The 19,184-nt window shown below is 41.6% G+C and overlaps 1 protein-coding gene across 2 annotated transcripts in view; it reads right to left on the minus strand.

The window, feature by feature from the left end:
- Positions 1 to 9,475, minus strand: part of TEK (TEK receptor tyrosine kinase) — a 78,031-nt gene extending 68,556 nt beyond the window's left edge. For both annotated transcript variants that reach the window (XM_056848634.1, XM_056848633.1), the window contains exon 1: positions 9,189 to 9,475. In XM_056848634.1, the coding sequence (XP_056704612.1) occupies positions 9,189 to 9,261 (73 nt within the window). In that variant the 5' untranslated portion in view covers positions 9,262 to 9,475. The remainder of the gene's footprint in view (positions 1 to 9,188) is intronic.
- Positions 9,476 to 19,184: the final 9,709 nt, after the last annotated feature.

Genomic DNA, 19,184 nt, shown 5'->3' on the forward strand with positions numbered 1-19,184 from the left:
AGAGATATTATGTGGAGACAGTGCACGAGCTGTGAAAGGGAGGGGAGAAGCCATGGAGGAGAGAGGGACAGCCCACGGATGTTGTGGGGAGGGTAGGTAAAGAGCATGGGGGCTCCAAGCGGAGAAAGTAAGCCAGAAGATGATGGGAGGAAGATCAGCAGATGAGGGGGGAATGAAGCAGAAAAGACAATTGGAATGCAAGGAAAGAAGCAAAAAAATGCAGCGGGGAAAGGGGAGCTAGAGCAACTAGGAGGAGAAAGCAGAGGCAAGAGTAGGAGAACATGTATAAGTGTAGCATGGGGAGAATTGCTAGTGGGGAAAATATGGGATTGCCCTCTCCCATGAGTCTTCATTGTCTCTCATTTTTTAAAATTCACAAAATGCCTTTATAGGCCTGTATGGGTGGATAGATCATAATCCTTTTTGTGGGATAGAAGTTTGTCACTGTTGGTTAGCGTTGCCAGATCCCTCTTCACCACTGGTGGGAGGTTTTTGGGGCGGAGCCTGAGGAGGGCAGGGTTTGGGGAGGAGAGGGACTTAAATGCCATAGAGTCCAATTGCCAAAGCTGCCATTTTCTCCAGGTGAACTGATCTGTATCAGCTGGAGATCAGTTGTAATAGCAGGAGATCTCCAGCTAGTACCTGCAGGTTGGCCTCCCTACAGTTGGTCCAGTTATTAAATGGGGCTGAAATTAAGGATATGACCTTTCACAGCAGCCTAACTCAGTTGAAGAGGTGAAGCATTCCTTGACAGAGGTATGGGGGAGGGGAGTTGCCAGTCTAATTTCTATTTGTTAAGTTACTTACTGCTAAAGACTCATGGACATGGCAGCTCTAGATAAAGCCCTTCCCCACGGTTGCCGTGTGACTGCAGGGAGCCTGAGTTGGATCCTGGGAACTGGATTCACCTCATTAAAAACTCAAATGTGTAATTTGGCTCTGATTGTGGCGGCCCCAGGACCAAACAATGACAATTGGACTATTCTGATTCTCAAACACAGGGCCTAATCCTATACCACTTTTTATGTAAAATGTTGTACCATGTGATGTCTGTAATTTTGCAGATCCTGGTGGTTAATGTTGGGATCATCTATAAGTGTACAGCAACTTTTAATCTTTGCAGTCCTTACATACACAGAGGAACACATTTTGTGTAAAGGAAACTTACACAGTGTAAATGGCTTTTTTTAGAAAAAGCATTGAACACCATTCAAGCAACTTGACTCACACTGCTACTACCATTGTGGAATACCAAAACCAGTGGATGTCCTGTTGCCCTTTTCAGAGTAGATTAGGCAAAAAAAAACCCCACCCAGTTTACTGCCAATCCACCAAGGGGGGGGGGGATTCCTACTTGGCCTCACATGGGCAACCAGCTAGCACCCACTCTGCAATGAAGGGAGGGAGGTTGGGTGTCTTCCTTATTGGTGGTCAAAAAGAGAAAGGGGTGGGGCATACGCCTTCCCTTATATGGCCATCCTTTCTACCCCCAACTGCATCACACAGAAGACAGTGTGATGACATCTGGGTCTCCCCTCCGCCTGCTGATGCAAATCAGCTCCTTCCCAACTCCTCCTTGTTCAGGAGCTTTCTTTTGTAAAGCAATTAACACTTCTCTCTAAAGCAATCAACACATCCCCTCCCACCCTACCTTTCCCAGTTTCTCTGATCCCTAGCCATAACCCTCTATTAGTGTGAAAATGGACAACATGGGAATGCATTGTGATCATTTATTCTGTTTGAGGCCCCACTTATTTCAAAAGCTCAGAGCAGAACAACTTTAACAATTCAGACTAATGCATACTAATATCTCTTAAAAGTTCCCAAAACTTTAGGATGCTTCCAAAAAGATATTCCGTCTTACTGGCTGGCAAATGCAAGTCTTCAGTGAGCTTCATTCACTGAGCTAGCTAGCTAGCAAGCTAAGACATCTTACTCAATGCTGTATTAATTCATGGGACAAATTCATTGGTTTTATACAGATAGCTGAACTTTATCTAGTTTGGCCAAACCAACATTTCAGTTTTGCCAGCAAGAGGAACACAAAATGAGACCATCTAAAACCAGCACAAACACACAGAGACAGGAAACCAACCATTTCCAAATCAGCGAAGATTGTCTGTGTTTCCTTGAGGCAGAACTTTGATCCCTGCCTTTTTCCTTGCCATTTGACCTCTTCAGGAAGGCATCTTGCTGTGTGCGCAATGTGGGTTTCAAGAAACAAGACCCCCCCCACCCCAGTTTGATAACAACATTGGAAGTAGCTAGAAATTCATAAAGGAAATCCGTCAGTCTGCCAGTCTTCTAACAGTCCACTCTCAAAATGCATCTCCTTCCTTTCTGTTTCCAGCTCTGTTAGGTCCTCTGAAAGAGGAAGCCCTAAAACAAGAACCCCCATTTTGATTTTAAAAATGGTCATTGACCACAAGCCCTCTTCTCCTCCGTCTTCGGCACTCACCATGTGCCAGAAAGTACTTTCAAAGTGTCCAGTGCTACACATGCCACATGGAGGCCTTTGTTCTCTAGTAACCTCAGAACAGTACAGAGAGAACCTTTTCAGCTATATTTTAAAAATAAGTTTAAGTATGATGTTTGCATTGTCTATATATGCCCCACAAAGTCAAGGGCTAGCAGACTATAGGACAACAAAGGGCTCTGATTTGCTTTTTTAAAAAGATGAAAAACCACAAGGGCTCTGATCCAAGACTGAATCAATTTCAACCAGTGATACCTACTCAGTGGTTTGGGAAACACATGTGGCTCTTTCACATGCCACGTGTGGCTCTTCTAAGTGCTTTCCCCCAATGTGCCACCTGCCCCATGTTTTAAATCAAAATGGGTAAGGCCCTTGCTTGGTCAGGCTTGTGGCTGGAGGGGGTTCCCACCTTGAAACAGCCACTGTTGGAAGAATCGGCATGCTGAAAGCGTTCCTGAGGTGCAGGCCTCATGCTAGGGAGGGAGGTAGATGTGGCTCCTTTGGCTGATGGTAATTGCAAATGTGGCTCTCTGTGAGCCACGGTGTTAATACCACTGATCTCGACTCTTGATTGGAAGGGACTTTGTGCCAGAGACAGTAAGAAGGAAAGACCAGCATCATACAAAACCTGAAGTTCCAGTATACAACTGGTAACCATCACCAGCTATTATTGTCTATGGATTCAGAGTAGCATCTCTACAGTGAAAGCCTTCGCACTGGAAAACAGAGTGAAAAACAGTTCAGCTTTATATCCAAAGTAACAAAGATGGCTGTATTAGGACTAGTACCTCCTTGGTGTCACTCAGACAATTAGAGATCCTAGAGCTGAGGTGATGATTCCCAGCTACCAATCAGCAATTTTCCTGGCTAGTGCCTTGAGGGGATTTGGAAGTCATGTGACTGCAGATGGTGGCAGTTCTGTGAGCTCCCACCCTTCGTGAGAGGTGGAAGCCAGTTCTGTCCCCTTTCCTGGAGGTGGAAATTCCCTGCCACAATTGGTATTAATGGATCAAACTAATAACAACACAAGAAACAAATTTATACATCGGTTCTGGACTTCCTGACTTCATGAAAAAAGGGGGCTAATACCATACCAGAGAATCAGTCCCACATGTTCCACCAATTGCCAGGTGGGAAGTTTCTTGATTGCAGAATGCTGCAATACTGTGTGCTATAAATGAACAAGCAGCAGTCAATGCATGGCTCCCAATATAACCCAAAGAAGTAACATTTTTTTAAAAAAGACAATAAGTATGGGACACAATCATGCTGTTGTATAATAAGTTGTTGAGGCATTTTACAGAACCTGTCCTTATATCTGAGTTTCCTCTAACTACACATTTTTCTACCAATTGCATGTGAATAGATTCATAATTACAAGTTGTTTTGGAAGTTGGGGGGTTTTATATGCTTGAATGTTCTTTTGATATGAAAAGCCCTCATTTTCTATCTAAGTGGAGCAAGTTTGTGCGCGTTTGTTTCCTTTTGCTCCATGGCTTGGATCCTTCAGAGTGTTTCATGGCCAGAAAGATTTCTATCAGCTGATTTCTCACCTCCTCTTTCCTGCTACAGCCTCGAATGCTCCCCAAACACTATATCTCCTCCCTGCATTTCTTTTGTCCTATATATTTTTTTTCTTAGTACTTAGTCTTTTCTAGATTTTTATGTGCTCTGTACTATGGGAACTGTAAGCAGCAGAAGGAAATTCTATCTTTCAGTCATTTGAAGGGTTGATTCCAATGTTATGTGAACCCTTCACAATCCTTTTTAGATAGCAATGGAAAGCCTCCAAAATATTTGCAAAATGGAGTGAATTAGGACAAGGCAACTGTCAATCTGGGCATGAGTGGAAATGTTTATACAATCAATCTGAAACAACAAACGCTACTCCAGAGGTCAACTTGGGTTGACTTCCAAAAGTAAAATACATATTTAAAGTGGTCCAGCAGACATAGCGTATTTTATTTTGTATTAAAAATTCTTCTACCTGTAAGCCAGTTCAAGTACTATTTGAGTAGAAGATGGGGGTGGTATGCTAAATAAATACATGACACAATTAGTGCCTTAGAGAAGGCCTCAACATAAAGACCTGGCACAAGAGCAGTCAGCTGAAAAGCAAACCTTTCAGGTGTTATATGGAGAACCTCTCAATGAATATCAAAATCTCCTTCAAAGCTAGAGCTGTCATCCCCAGTCTTCAAAAATACTCCCCTATGAATGTGACTCAAACTATGACCCGAAAGAAAGAATATTAATCTTCTCACATGCTCAAAGTTTTCTGGAGCCTCTGAGCAACCTATACCTTGCACACCATGCCCTGATCCCAGAATGAAGCCTACAGTTGTTGTCCTAGGCAAACTTTTTGAGCTTATCATTAGCTCATATTTTATTCCACTCTTCATCCAAGGAGCAGAGGGTTCATGGGGTTAACCTTTTGCATCCTCCCAACAATTCTGTGGGTTAGGCTGAGATGAGAGAGAATGGGGTTGGACCCAGCCGGCTTTTTCACCCAGTCTCACCCAGTTCTCCTACTTACTCTGACCCTCACTGCACATGCCTTTGGTTTATCCATGCCCCATGATTCCCAGCATTTTTTGGTAGTCAAAGGTCCCCTGTCTTTTTTCACCAGTAGAAAAGCTGATTAGACCCAACTAGTGAATTGTCTTTAGCTACCTAGTGAGTTTCATGGTTGCCTAGGGGGTCTGAACCCCTCATGGCAACATGCCTACTACAGTAGCTAGCCAACAAGGTTTCATTCTCTATTATCATTGCCTTGGCAAGGAGAGTAAGAGAACCATCAGCATTCCAATCTTATCCACCAGTCTTGTTGTTCTTAAAGAAAGACAGCATTGTTCTCAGCTAGATTTAGATTTCATTCCCAAAATAATGGTTTCATATCAGTTGAGGAGAACTCACAAAAAAGAATGGGACTTTCACACTCAGCTCCACAGGACCTCAACAGAGTGAATCCTGTCCTATTTCAAGAAGTCTTGAAGGCCAGACAAAAGAATATAGGAAGCTTCCTTAAACCAACTGAAACAATTAGCCAGTCAAGCTTGATGCTGTATACACTGACTGACAGCAGCAGTTTCCCACATTTACTAGGAATTAAATCCCTGTGATCTCAGTGACACCTTCCCTGATTAAACATGCGTAAGATCAGGCTGCAAGTATAAAGACTTGTTATCTTTGCCATTCCCAGACCTCCTTTTCCTGTTCTGTTCCACTGTCAAGCATTAGATTGTAAGTGGCATGTACATTAATACTGAATCATCATAAATCATCATTATTTTGATTTGTGCAACTAGCAAAATCCATGCAACTGGGTCAGCCATAACTAACAATTGTTTTAGACAAAAACATCCTACTTTATTTTCAAAAATAGGGTGGGGCCCCCTCAACATCCCTAAACACTTACCAGAAAGTGTGTGCAAATGTGTGGTGGTAAAAAAAAAAAAAAAGCAAACTGCTTGGATTGGAGGCACAATTTTGGCTAAGCACCTCCATCAAGATTCAGAGGAGACCTTCCCTCCCTCTGTCATTGGGCCAGGATAAGGTGAGCTCCTCAGCATCCTTTGTGATGGCTATGGCAGTCCAAAATGTTGCCTAAGTTCTTGCAAGGCCTTAGCATCCCCAGTGCTACTTGAAATCTGCAGTGGTGAGGAAGCAGGGAAGACAGGCAGGAGGAGGGAAATGGGATTTCCTTCCCTTGCAATTTCTTGTGGGTCCCCATCAGTGACCCTGATATGGCTAATGAAAACTGCACAACAGGATCACCCATAGTTTTTGGGCTCACTACCTACTTGGAAGACACCTCAGGTATGCAGAATTAATATAACTTTGTAAATTAATAGAAAGGTTTTTTAAAAAAATCCTTTAAAAACTGGCCTGATGAAGACTGAAAATGTTCCAGAAGGGACTGAATTTGGAGACTTGCTGAGTGTCACTTCAGGAAAAAAGGGGGAGGGAGGAGAAATTAATCTGGTCAGCTACTTCAAAGGTTGGAGCACCCCAGGTGGGGAGATTTTGGGAGGTAGGCTGCAATTTCCCAATTGTTTCCTTACCTGCGATTACTTGTAGAAACTCCCTTGCCTGCATGTATTAATAATAGTAATGATACCTTGGTCATGTCACAATGCATAGTTAAAGGTAACATGTATGTCTCTGAGTTGAAATTGTTCTCTGATTTTTGAATTGTCCTAATTATTTGCTTAACTTTGTGTTTAAATCTAAATAGGAAAGGAGAAGAATATATGCACCTGCCCACATTGCTTTCAGTGGCATACTGGGCGGTGGGTAAACTGTTGTTTGTGGTTGAGGCTGCTGAGGGTCACACAAGGAAAAGCAGTAAAAGTATTTTGTGTAAATTCCAGAGGTGCGGTCCCCACCTTGGAACGAGGGTGGAGTAGGATTTTTTGCCCTCTCAGCAGCTACACCCACAACAGATCCCCCTCTTTCCTTTCCCCCACCACTTAGGACAAGGTTAAGTGAGCTTAAAAGTCTGCCAAGGGCATCGACTTTAATGCCTCCCCTACTCGGGGAATGTCAATACTGCTTTCCTGGACTCCGCCTGTTGTATCTAGAGGAAGGCGGGTTCGTATTGTCTTCCACTACTCGCCCCAGGAAACATGATATCACACTTGAACAAAAGCGGGAAAGCTGACAGATCTACTGAGATGGGTGTGACTACGATACACACCTAAAGCAGTCAAACCTTGTGAGTTGGCAGCATTTCAGGACTTGGGTTCAATATGCAGGCAGGGCCTGCCCACGTTCTCCTTTTACTCCCCCCCCCCCCATACTATATCATTTGAATGGATAAATGCTCTTTTGAGTATGCAAGGACAAACTCAGTGGGATAAGTGCTTGTAAAAATTTTCCATGGAAAGTTTATACCTTCAAAGATAAATGATTAGTTGACAGTAGAAGTCACCCATAATGGCCACAAATTATTATTTTAATATATAAGCAGCACAAAGCTGGCTGTGATTTTTATTTCTAACCTATAAACAATAGCATCAACAAGGAAATCTTTTAATTTATATAAATTCAAGGCCTTTGCAGATGCTGGCTCCCCCCTCCAGATGCAACATATTTTGTCATCACTCACAATATAAAGATTGCCAAGCAAGTTATAATGTAAGCATATTAAAAAGTTTCCCTTGCTTAAACCATCTGATTCCAATGGGTTTAAGTGTGAATAATTTTTTGGGGGGTGGAGGTTGCACTGTATCCATTGCATACATATTTACACATAATATTAACATTTATAATAGTTGAAAGATAATTTGTCTTAGATATCAATAGATCACCTGAAAAACCTAATATTTCTTAGAATCTTTGTTCTCATAGTATTTCCTTTAGCTTTTGTAGCTCAAAGGAGTTAATGTAGCGATATTATCCAATCCAATACAGATTGGATACAGATTCCAGTACAGAATCCTAAACAGACACCAAGCTTCTACACAGGGCAGAAAGGTGTCTGGGTGGGGCTGACATCTAGGCTGCTATAAAGCATAGCATTTTTATAACTATCATAAGACATTTTGAATCTGCACATAAAAGGGTACCACCAACAGTTATGCCAGAGAAATATGAACATGAGAATGGTCATGTCAATACCTCAGTATAGATAGAATTAGGTGATATTATGCACAAATGTCTTCCTATCTGTTATCTAATTTACCCTCACAAGCATCTTGTCAGGCTTATTCCCATTCTACAGATTGACAACTGAGGTTGAATGATAACGGACTGAGCAAGGCCATTCAGTCAATCAATGACTATGGAAGGATTTCATGTCACTCAGGCCCATATATAGCATATTATCTCAAGTTTGGTCTGCCTGTTTTATCCTCCACCCAACCCTTCAGCGTTTATCTTCATGTTTCAAAAATAAGGGAAAGGAAGAGAAGGAGGATAAGCCATACTTGTGATAAGAATATAAATACCAACTGAAGCAAAAGACATGGGAAGATAAACATTCTTACTTTATATTTTGCACTTGTATTTAAAAAAAGAATAAATGGCTTTGACCACTAAAAGATTATGCTAATTTATTATCACTGATCATCATAAATGTTGTACTTCATTAGCTCTATTGAGATAAACAAAGAATGATAATGCTCAGCGCCATCCTAGGCAAGTATTCTCTTAAGTAAATCCCACTGAGTCCAATAGGACTTACTTTCTAATATATGCATTTAGGATTGCACCCTTATCACTCTGCTTGACTGTTTATTTAAAGCCATCTGTGATGCAATCATTCATATAAAATGCACATTGCACAAACTGTTAATGCCAAGATGCTGCTAACTGGAAGAGTCACAACATTACATAAAACAACATACCAATATCAAATATATACCACATCTCTGTATACATTCTGTAACCAACAGACTACTTGTCAGCATTACAGAAACAAGCAATATAAGTATCTACAATGACCCACAAGTACCCTTGACCCAAAATAGTATCTGCAAAGTTATCTGCATGCATCTAATCAAATTCTTTAAAAAGTGATGTAAAGGTTGTTTGAGCAAAAATAAAAAATAAATGCAATAATATTAAGCCAGAAAGACTTTTCTCTTTTAAAATGGCTAAATAATTACAGAATTAACACAGGGTCAGGATTTGGGAATCTGATCCTTCGCAGTACTACACAAGTTAATTTATACACCATGATGCTCCAGAATAACTAAAGGAATCCTACCTGATAGCATGAGGCTGAATCCACAGAGAGTTAAAAACGGTAAAAAAGTCCACGGTTTGCCAAGTATATCCATCCAGTTTGTACAGCAGCCTGTGGAGTAACAGAGGTCCTTTCAGTGGGGTTACCCTTCGTTGAGGCACTTTGTTTGTATTGTATGGCAATGTAATACCATCACCAGGGAACGACAAGTTAGCTGTAACACTGGAGTGGGCTAGAACAGTCTCTGTGGCTGTCTGAGCACAGGGAGTTTTAAGTTCCTTTTTCCTGTTTCCTCTGTAGATTAGGATGGGAAAGGCAGGATCTTAAAGGCATTATGTATCAGCAGGATTTCTGAGGCTGTACAAGTTCCATCCATCTAATACATCAAAACACTTATCTGCTTCTGTGGGGAGGGGGAGAAGGACAGCTCTTTGAAAACCCCACAACAGGTCATGGCCGGCACTGTCAGGAACAATAGGGACATCCTCCAATAGGAAGAATTATGAGAATAACAAGCCCCCTCCGCCTATGCATGGTATGTGAAAATTTGCTGTTCCATCTCCTTTTTGAATTCCCCATCAGCTAATTACTACCAGAGACACCATTCAAGCTATAAGGCTGCATAAGATGAAGTGTTTCTTCCCTTAGTTACTTGATTTATCTGTTTATAAGAATAATTGCTTACATACATGAAGGATGACCAACTTCTTGGGAGCTCCTTTACACTCCAGAACCTGATCCAAAGGCAGGAACTATCAGACTCTCTCATGGATGGTCACGCAGATTTGATAATAAAGTAGATGTCACCTAGAAGTAGGCACTTGACCGATGCAGAGCATAAGTGCTTGGATGATTAGAGACCATTGTAGTTTGGAGGGGGGGGGAAGCTGAGGAACCAACATGCTGAATGATCCCCTTAGGAGGGCAGATCACTTCACTTTTCTACAGTTCACATAAGAAAACTATTCAGTAAAATGTGTACACAAGTGCAGCCCCGCTGGATCAAACCAACATTGTCTACCCGCTCCACCTTCCTGTTTCCAATAATGGCTAGTCAGAGTCTGCAGGGGAGACCTTAAGCGGGAGCCCAAAGTCCCATTTTCTTTTTTCTTACATATGAAATTGTGAAAGTTTTTTTTTTTTTTAAACACACTCTGATTAAACTTTGGTAGGAACTTCTACAGACCACATGAAATTACTTCAGGAGTTTGACATTGCCTGAAGGTCACCTGTTGATAGTTCTGGGCTTCAGTTATGTAAGGACCATTGAAGAATGTCAAAGATACCTGATATCATGTAGCTTTCTCATCTCCAACAGCACATTTAACCCCACCCCCCAGAAAGTCAATGTGGTTCTGGAAAAGCAGGGCAGATACAAGATAGATATATAGAGCCCTCTAGTTCAGCTCCCCCTGTAAGTCAGTCCTGGAAAGGCTGACTACAGGAATATCACAATGGAATTTCACATAGAGAGAAAACTGGAATTTTACAAATCTAATTTCAGCAAGAGTAGGTTTGAGAAATATCAGAGATTCACCAAAAGAATGGCAAATAGAAAAACATTTGAAGGAACGCAGAAAAACAGGACTCCAACTGCTTCTCTTATCCCGCTACCTTGATGTTGATTTAAACATCAGCACTGGTTAGAAAGGGATTTACAAAAGTCCTGTGCAAATTTATAAAATCCAAGCATAATGTGATAATTTGTCACTTTATTTAGTTTTATTTACAGTTGCTTGAATAACAGTGCCATCCTAAGCTGTGTTACAGCCATTAAAGTCTAATTGTTTAGGATGATACTGTAATATAAGTTTGTGAAACTTATGTAAACTACAGAAAAGAAGAAGAAAGAATGAACAACAACCTAAGATGAAAGCGAATACTTTAGTAGACTCAATAATATAAAGATCAAACTATACACACTATACTAATGTAACTAAATACTTTTACAATCCATTTTATACCATATATTTAGGGTTAATTTTGGATTTATTGATCCTGATTTTTTTCAGGTAAACCAAATAAGCCAAATACCCATACCAGTAAATACCCATTATAGTCTATGGGATTTTTCCCCCGAGGCTCGTGGGGGGGGGGGGGTTTCAAGGTAGAGTCACCAAATTTGCAGTGACACTCTCCTTAGACAGACACTGACATTTGGTTTGGTTTGGGGGTGCCAACTTTATGGGCTTGCAAAGGGGTCACCCCCACCCTCCAGAGGCATTTGTGAAAGATGTCAATCGGTTTTGTGATTCAGAAGGTCGGTGTTGCCAAGGACTGGCAGAAAAAGCCAAGGCAGACTGGCACCTCTGAGTCTGGGGGCTCCACTCATATCTGGGTCACATAGCATGATGCCATGCAAATTAGCTTACAAAGTGAGGAAAATGGCTTAAATTCAAGAAAAATAAGGCACAGAGAACATTTCTTTTGGTGGCAAATGACATTCTGTGAACAGTCCTTTAATATAGTCATCAAAATGTGATTTCAAGAAATGGTTATGGTAAGGGGAAACAAAGACGCTACTCAGGGCAACCCTCAGTTTTGAGAGCTGGTGGTGGTATTGGAGCCAACTGAAGTCACGACTGCTCATCTGCGTGGGTGAGCATGCCCATCTTTCTTCAGAAGCCCAATAAGCAGCTGTTGAATCTGGTGTTTTTACTTGGAGGGTATATCCCTCTGGATGGGACTGGATGAGCCCTGTCTTTTAAATGATCCTTCTGCTATCCAGATTACTCCACTGTAAGGTTTGACCAAGTTGGCTTCAATTGCACAACCCCTACCTCGAAAGGGCCCCAACTATGTTGTCCCCTCCCAAACAAAACTAGTAAAAGATAGAAAATTGCACAGAGCCAGGAATCGGCTATCCAGCTTTGCCAAGATTCACGGTTTTGCGATTTGGCCGAAATTAAATCTGAAAGTAGCCAGAACAGCTATTTTCGGGTTTATTTTTGGTTCGGACTACCTGCTATGCACAACCCTACATCTATGCATAACTGAATAACAAACTTTATTAAGCACCATTTCTTTGGCCATGGGATAAGCTTGTTACATGCCTCCCCAAGACACATAATCTCATTTCCTACATAATACAACCTTATGAATCACAAAAACAGGGTTGCACTTACCTGTAACTGTTGTTCATTGAATGTCTGCTGTGCAGGCACACATTGGGACTGTGCATGAGCAGGCCTGCTGTGGAGAAGTTTGTTTAGCTAAAACTACTAGGGGGGCGGTATGCCTTGGAGCTGACCTGAACTGTTCCCACCTAAATGGACATGTGCTTTGGCATGGCTGTGCCCTTTACCTTCAGTTCTTCCTGAGCCGCTGAAAGCACCAGAAGTTGGAAAAGGTGGGAGGGAGGGAGGGAGGGAGGGAGGGAATGTGTGCACAGAAGACACTTAATGAAGATATTTCCCAATTAAGGAAATTCAGAGGAATCTAACTGGAGACATTTACTTGCTTAAGTTAGCAGATTGAGGAATATCAGAAAAAATAGATTTACCAAAGAAGTGTGTAGATGGGAGCAAAACAGATCAGCGCAATTTTCTAGCAGGCACTTTTTATCTGAATGTGCAGGCATCAGATTATTTATTGATTTGTTTGTTTGTAAAATTTATGTGCCGCCTTTCCACCCAAGTAGGGTTCTCAAGACAGTGAACATCAAAACATTAAAACATTTCAACATTAAAACCACATTTAAAATAAAGTATATTTAAATTAATTAAACAAATCAATGAAATATATAAACTCACAGAACACAACAAGGGAGGACGGCCAGTAACAGTTAGTGGATAGGCACCATATAAAACAAAAAAGTCTTCACCTGCTGGCAGAAGACAATGCTGGAGGGAAATAGACTAATTTCCCTTGGGAGGTCCAAAATTTCAGCACCACAACCAAAAGGGCCCTTTCTTGGGTTGCTACTTGTCTATGGCAGGAGCACCTGATGAAGATGACTGGAGCGGATGGGTAGATTCATATGAGAGTAGGCAGTCCCAGCAGTAAATTGGCAAATATCCTTCAGCTGGACTCATGGCTTAGGGAACGGTATATTTCAAGACAGTTTGGAAGATGTTGGTATGGAAGAGGGAAGGAGCAACTCGGTCTCTTAGCCTGTTGAAGTGTCTGGCAGCAAAGTATTATGCATATTGATTTAGTTGCTTTCAGAATATTAACATAGGTAAGTTTTAGACTTTCTTATTTTACTGCTGTATTGATGACAAATGTGGTACCCATGTCACTACTTGGCATCCTATGCCCACTCTACAGAGGAGAAATACATAATCAAAACACCCCTCAACAAGGTGACTACATCAGAGTCCCTAGCAAGCCCACCTACAGGCCACTAATCACAGAGCAACAAGCTGATGACACCCCATGACTGATGGATGGAGACAACCAACTAGTGAACCTCGATGCAGCCAAGCCTCCCTGGCTTCAGGCCTGCGTGGTCTTTGGGGGCTGTTCCATGAGGCTCTGATCCTGCAAGGCACTGGACATCATTGGTGCTTGGCCAGCAGTAGCACAGATCAGAGTGGAGTGGCTGGTATCTGTGCCCCCTATGTCCCCCACTTCTATTGAGGGGGTATACTAGAATGGCATCACATTGACAATGTGGTGCCAGTGCATCTGCCCCCCCCCCCAACATTATAACACTGCTAGTCACCACTGAGGGAGGAAGAATTAGTGCAACCATTCACAGGGGGGGGTGTTGAAGACGAATGGTTGTATTTGTTATGACAGTATGCCTCCCCATGTATGCTGCATTTTCCTTGCATCCCTGGTTGTGGATTCTCCTGTTGGGTGTTGGGTTTTTTAGATGGAGTAGCTATAAGGTTTCTAAGCAGAGCTGTGTTTGATATATGCTACAGTGTTCTTCTCTCCCTTGGCTGTTTGGGCACAGTGCTAGGTTTTTGTGCAATGTGCCATTTTGGGAAGGGTTTCCATAACCAAAGCCCCTCTGCCAAAGTCCCTTCTAAGTGTGCTTGACACAAGACCAGAGGCATATGGTCCCATGCCTTCATCTGAGTTATGGGTGTCCTGGCTGCTTTGAAGAGCTGTGATTGGCTGCAGACTTCATTAATAGCTCAACCTGTGCTGGAGTTTTGGGCAGGATGGAGGTTTAAGGGACAGAATTTGTCTTTTAAAACTTAATGTGTTCTGTGGGGATATATAGTTACACAAGAATCCTTGGTGGTACAATCTTAAACTGGCATTAGTGGTGCAATGGGCTAGACAAGCTTAGGATGATGACTAAGCTTCACTCATCCCACAGCACCCCCCTGATGCTGCCCAATTCTACTCTGCCATTGGGAGTTTTACTGGTGCATCATTAGTACAGGCATATCTCTGAGATTAGTCACCATCCTAAACCACTTGGAAACCAGGCTAGTTGGTTTCTTAATTTCTTTCCTTTAAACACTTTCATCCCACCCTATCTCCTCAGTCTTAAGTTGGCTAACAATGCAACACCAGATGGTAAGGACACAGAACTTCACAGTCTAATTAACAGAAGTAAAACAATACGTGGATTTAAAATGCACAGGCTTTTTTTTTTTAATGTACAGATTACAAATTAAAACTGCACAGAATTAAGAAGAATGCAGCCAAATTGGCAGAAACAGTTTAACCTCTACCAAATGCTCTCTAGAATAAAACTGTCTTAGACAACTTCCTAAATGTAGCGAGTGAAAGTGTCATCCATAGCTACTCTGGCAGTCCATTCCAAAGGACTGGACCCACCATGGTGACCGAGCTGTTGCTGTATGCACAGTCCTAAGGGAGGGCACTGCAAGGAGAAAGCTATCTAACAAACATAGCGAGTGGTGGTTGCAATAGTGAAGCTCACCACCAACCACATTCAGCTCAGGACAAACACAAAAGAAAGGCTCTTTTGTTCATACCCCACTTGTGGCCTTTCCTGAAGCCTCTAGCTGGCCACTGCTGGAAACAGGGTGTTTTGCTAGATGGACTTTGTTACTGTTAAGGTGGTTGTGAGACAAAAGGGGGATAATGCCATGTACACTAACCAGGGCTCTCCTTGAGAGGATTTACTTACTAATGTGATAAATGAAGAGGTGCAAATCTCTTTGCATTGGATGACTTTTGGCGACCACAATCAAATTTCTGGTGAGATTTAGTCACCCACCCCCAATATTTTTGTCTGCTTTTTTTGGTAATCGCTGAGTTTATGAGGAAGTGACAGTTCTAAAACCACATGTGCTTGCACCATTCAAAACTTTCTCAAACAAGATATTCTATTGATGATTCTCACTTGGGGGGGGCACGGGAGTGGTTCATAGAACCAATATCATTTCCTCCTAAGACAATATTAAACAAGATTCTTCGTCAGTAATGTTGGAAAGTAAATGCCTATTGATTATGAGAACTTTCTAAGTTCCTTAACATTCAGAATATTGAGTTCACATTCAAGATGATTAACAGAAACCAGTCAGTTTCTCTGAGATGTTTCTTCATGAAGGCTGATGTCATCTTGTGGAAGAAGCTGTTATTTCCCCTATAATACTGTGAAAGGTACTCCTTGATTTAAGCAACTGACTGCTTTCCCTACAAAGGGACCTTTTCAACGACCTTAGAAAAGCAAACAACCTGCAGCAAGATCTTGTGAGCCAATTAATCCATGTTTGAGACATTCTGTCTTTGGAAATATTAATTTTCTGGACTTCCGGTGGGGCAGCTGGGCTGAGCGCCATGTTTCCCAGACTTCTCCGGGAGAATCCAAGGAGTGTTTAATTTGGGGAGTTGAATTGCACCCCAACCTGGTCCTAGAAAGTGGACCGACATGCAGGAAATTCCCTGCAGCCGACAGTGCGGTTTAATCTCCTAAACTCTCTGAGGGAGCTTTTTTAAGTCCCCCGGAGGTTTAGATGCCGGTCCCGCGGGCAAGAAGGGATACGACATTGCCAGGACACTACCTTGGCAATTAGGCTCAGCCCTCTCCTATCAATTACCATCTAAGAAACATCAACAGGCCCAAAACCTCACCTCCGGACACCCAAGTGAGTTACCAGCATTCTTTCGTATTTGCTTGGGAAAAATAAACAACGGGAGGCTGATGAACATATTCCGGGAATCCTTGTACCTCCCTAAATATAACTAGACAAGTTTGGCTCACAAGATCCATCAGATATCATGGCAGGAACCTTATCAAACTGATCAGCTCAAAGACTAAACAAACGGGACTTAAAGATTGGCATGGGACTTACCAATTAGACGTGGCGTTTGTGGAAGGGGAGAGTAAAACTGTAAATCCCTCCTTAAACAACTGGGGCGCCTTTCCGGCTTAAGATAGTCCTTCAGCCACGTTTTATTGGAATGGAGAAGTCTTGGAACCGGAAGACTACTATCCGTACTCTCTACTGCTCGGTTGGATGAACAACAGAGGAAGAAGGATGCAGGACCAGAACTACGTCTTACTCGTGTTACAATAAAATCGTTCCTACTCAAACAACCATCGAGACGAAAAGATAGACGGTCCGCTCCACTGTGACTTCCTTTATACTTCCTGCTTCTGCTGACCTACAGCATCCTTTATAACTCATTGGTATTTGTCATGGGCCCTGCCTTGGGAGCTGAGGACTCGGAGGACTCTGAAGCTGAAGTGGAGGAACAGGTTGCCTCTGGGCCTTCAGTACCTCCATTGCAGTCAGTAGCACAGGAGCCTGAAACAACTCAGCAGGAACCACAGCTAGGCAGAGAGATGGAACAAGGGCAGACAGAAGCTACTCTTCCCCCAACCCCTGCAGCAGAAGCTGAGAATGGCAGCCCTCCAAGCTCACCTGAACCTGATAGGCATATCAGGTCTCGGCAGCGTGTGGTTTTGCAGGGTAAAAGGAGGAGTGCTCGCTTGGAGAGGCTAAACAGACAGAGAACTGGTGCTGAGTCTTTTCAGGATGAAGCCTAGCTTGGAAGTACAAAACCCTAAAGTAATTAAAGAGGCGTTTGAGTCCTTTTATAAAAATTTATATAAGAAAAGGGACACAGTAGGTTTTGAAGAAGACATTAACTTAAAAGTGAAGGAGAATGAGAAAGTTAAATTGGAAGAGGATATCACATTGCAAGAGATAAGAGACGTAATTAAAGAATTTAAAAAAGGCAAATCACCAGGTCTTGATGGGTTTACAAGTGAATTCTACAAGGAAATGGCAGAAATACTAGCTCCAGAACTTCAGGAGGTGTTTAATGAAGTCTTGAAGGGCAAGAAAGCTCCAGACTCATGGAGACAAGCAGAAATAATAGTGATTTTAAAACCACAGAAAGATCCAGAAGAGGTAGGATCATACAGCCCTATAAGCCTTCTCAACCAAGATTATAAGATATTCGCAAAAATATTGGCAAATAGACTAAAGACGGTTATCCCAAATATAATAAAAGAGGACCAGTATGGATTTGTAAAAGGCAGGAATATAGCACACCCTAATAGAAATATAATTAACGTCCTGCAACATGGTCAACGAAAAAAATTGGGTCTCCTAAAACTGGATGTATTCAAAGCTTTTGACACTCTGTCCCAAGAATACCTGTGGCAGGTTTTGCGCAAATATGGAATAGAAAGTAATTATTTAAACGCAATTCAGGAGATATATAGGGATGGAACAGCAGTGGTTAAGGTTAACAATGATCACTCGCAAGCCTTTCAGATCCAGAGAGGAGTTCGTCAGGGCTGCCCGCTTTCGCCGCTCTTATTTATCATAGCGATAGAACAACTAGCAGAAAGGATAAGAAATAGCGCAAGGATAGAAGGCTATAAGATTAAGGAAGAAGAAATGAAAATTAATTTATTTGCTGATGATATTATGGTTATTATGACAAACCCTAAAGAAGGAATAAAAGAAATAAAGATTATATTAGAAAACTTTGAAAGGTGTTCAGGATTAAAAGTCAATATGGCTAAATCAGAAACTATATATGTCAATGTGAATAGGGATTTGTTTGAATTTATACAGTCGGATATTGTTGAGATGATGCACCAGAAGACTTCATGGGAAGACAAGAGCAGGGAAATCACGAGTAGATGGAAGACCTATTTAGAGTGGATATCAATGGAAGGAAGAAAAGACATTTGGTGGAAGATCCAGACTTTGTGCCCATGGCTGGGGTTAAGAGACTAAAAAATATAGAGAAGGAGTGGGGTTAGGGAGGGGGATGGGAGGGATGGAAGGGAATGAGAAAAGTATGTTATACAATGTATGTAGAATAAGAAATATATATTTGAAATTTGTAGAAAAAGAAACAATAAAAAAGACATTCCTCGTAATAACTTATCTCAAAGAAATAAATACAAGAAATTCATACAACTTTTGAGAAATAATGGCATAAGGTACCATTGGATAATGCCACAAGGCCTAGCCTTTACCTATAAAGAGGTCAGAACAACTGTCACTTCACTAGCGGACGCTGGGAAGTTTACAAGGAGATACAAGAAAGAACTAGTAGGTCTCACTCCAGCACAAGAACGAGAACAAGAGGAAGAAGACGATGAAGAACTAAAAGGCGCAGTGGGAGGATCTAAATCATAAATTTAATTTTTATTTTTTCATTACCATGGCTAAAGTAATTTCATGGAATGTAAATGGACTGAATGAAAAAATCAAAAGAGCAAGAATTTTTAAATATCTGCAGAAACAAAAATATTCATTGATCTGTTTACAAGAAACACACATTTCATCAAAAGATAGAAAATATTTGGAAAGACAAAGACTGGGCCAGGCCTTCATTTCATCAGCCAAAACAAAAACCAAAGGAGTAGTTTTTTATGTTCATCCTAATTTGAGTCCAGAATTGGTTTATAAAGATGAAGAGGGCAGAATTGTAATTATTAAAATAAATATACTAGGACAAAAAACAATTGCTGTGGGAATATATGCACCAAACGAAGGGAAGGCTAAATTTTACTCACAACTTAACGAAGTAATTTCCCAATATGCTGAATACCAGATTTTGATGATGGGAGATTTTAATGGAATTACTCTGCCTAATTTGGATAAGAAAACAAAA

Source organism: Euleptes europaea, chromosome 4, assembly GCF_029931775.1.
Source record: "Euleptes europaea isolate rEulEur1 chromosome 4, rEulEur1.hap1, whole genome shotgun sequence".
NCBI lineage: Eukaryota > Metazoa > Chordata > Lepidosauria > Squamata > Sphaerodactylidae > Euleptes > Euleptes europaea.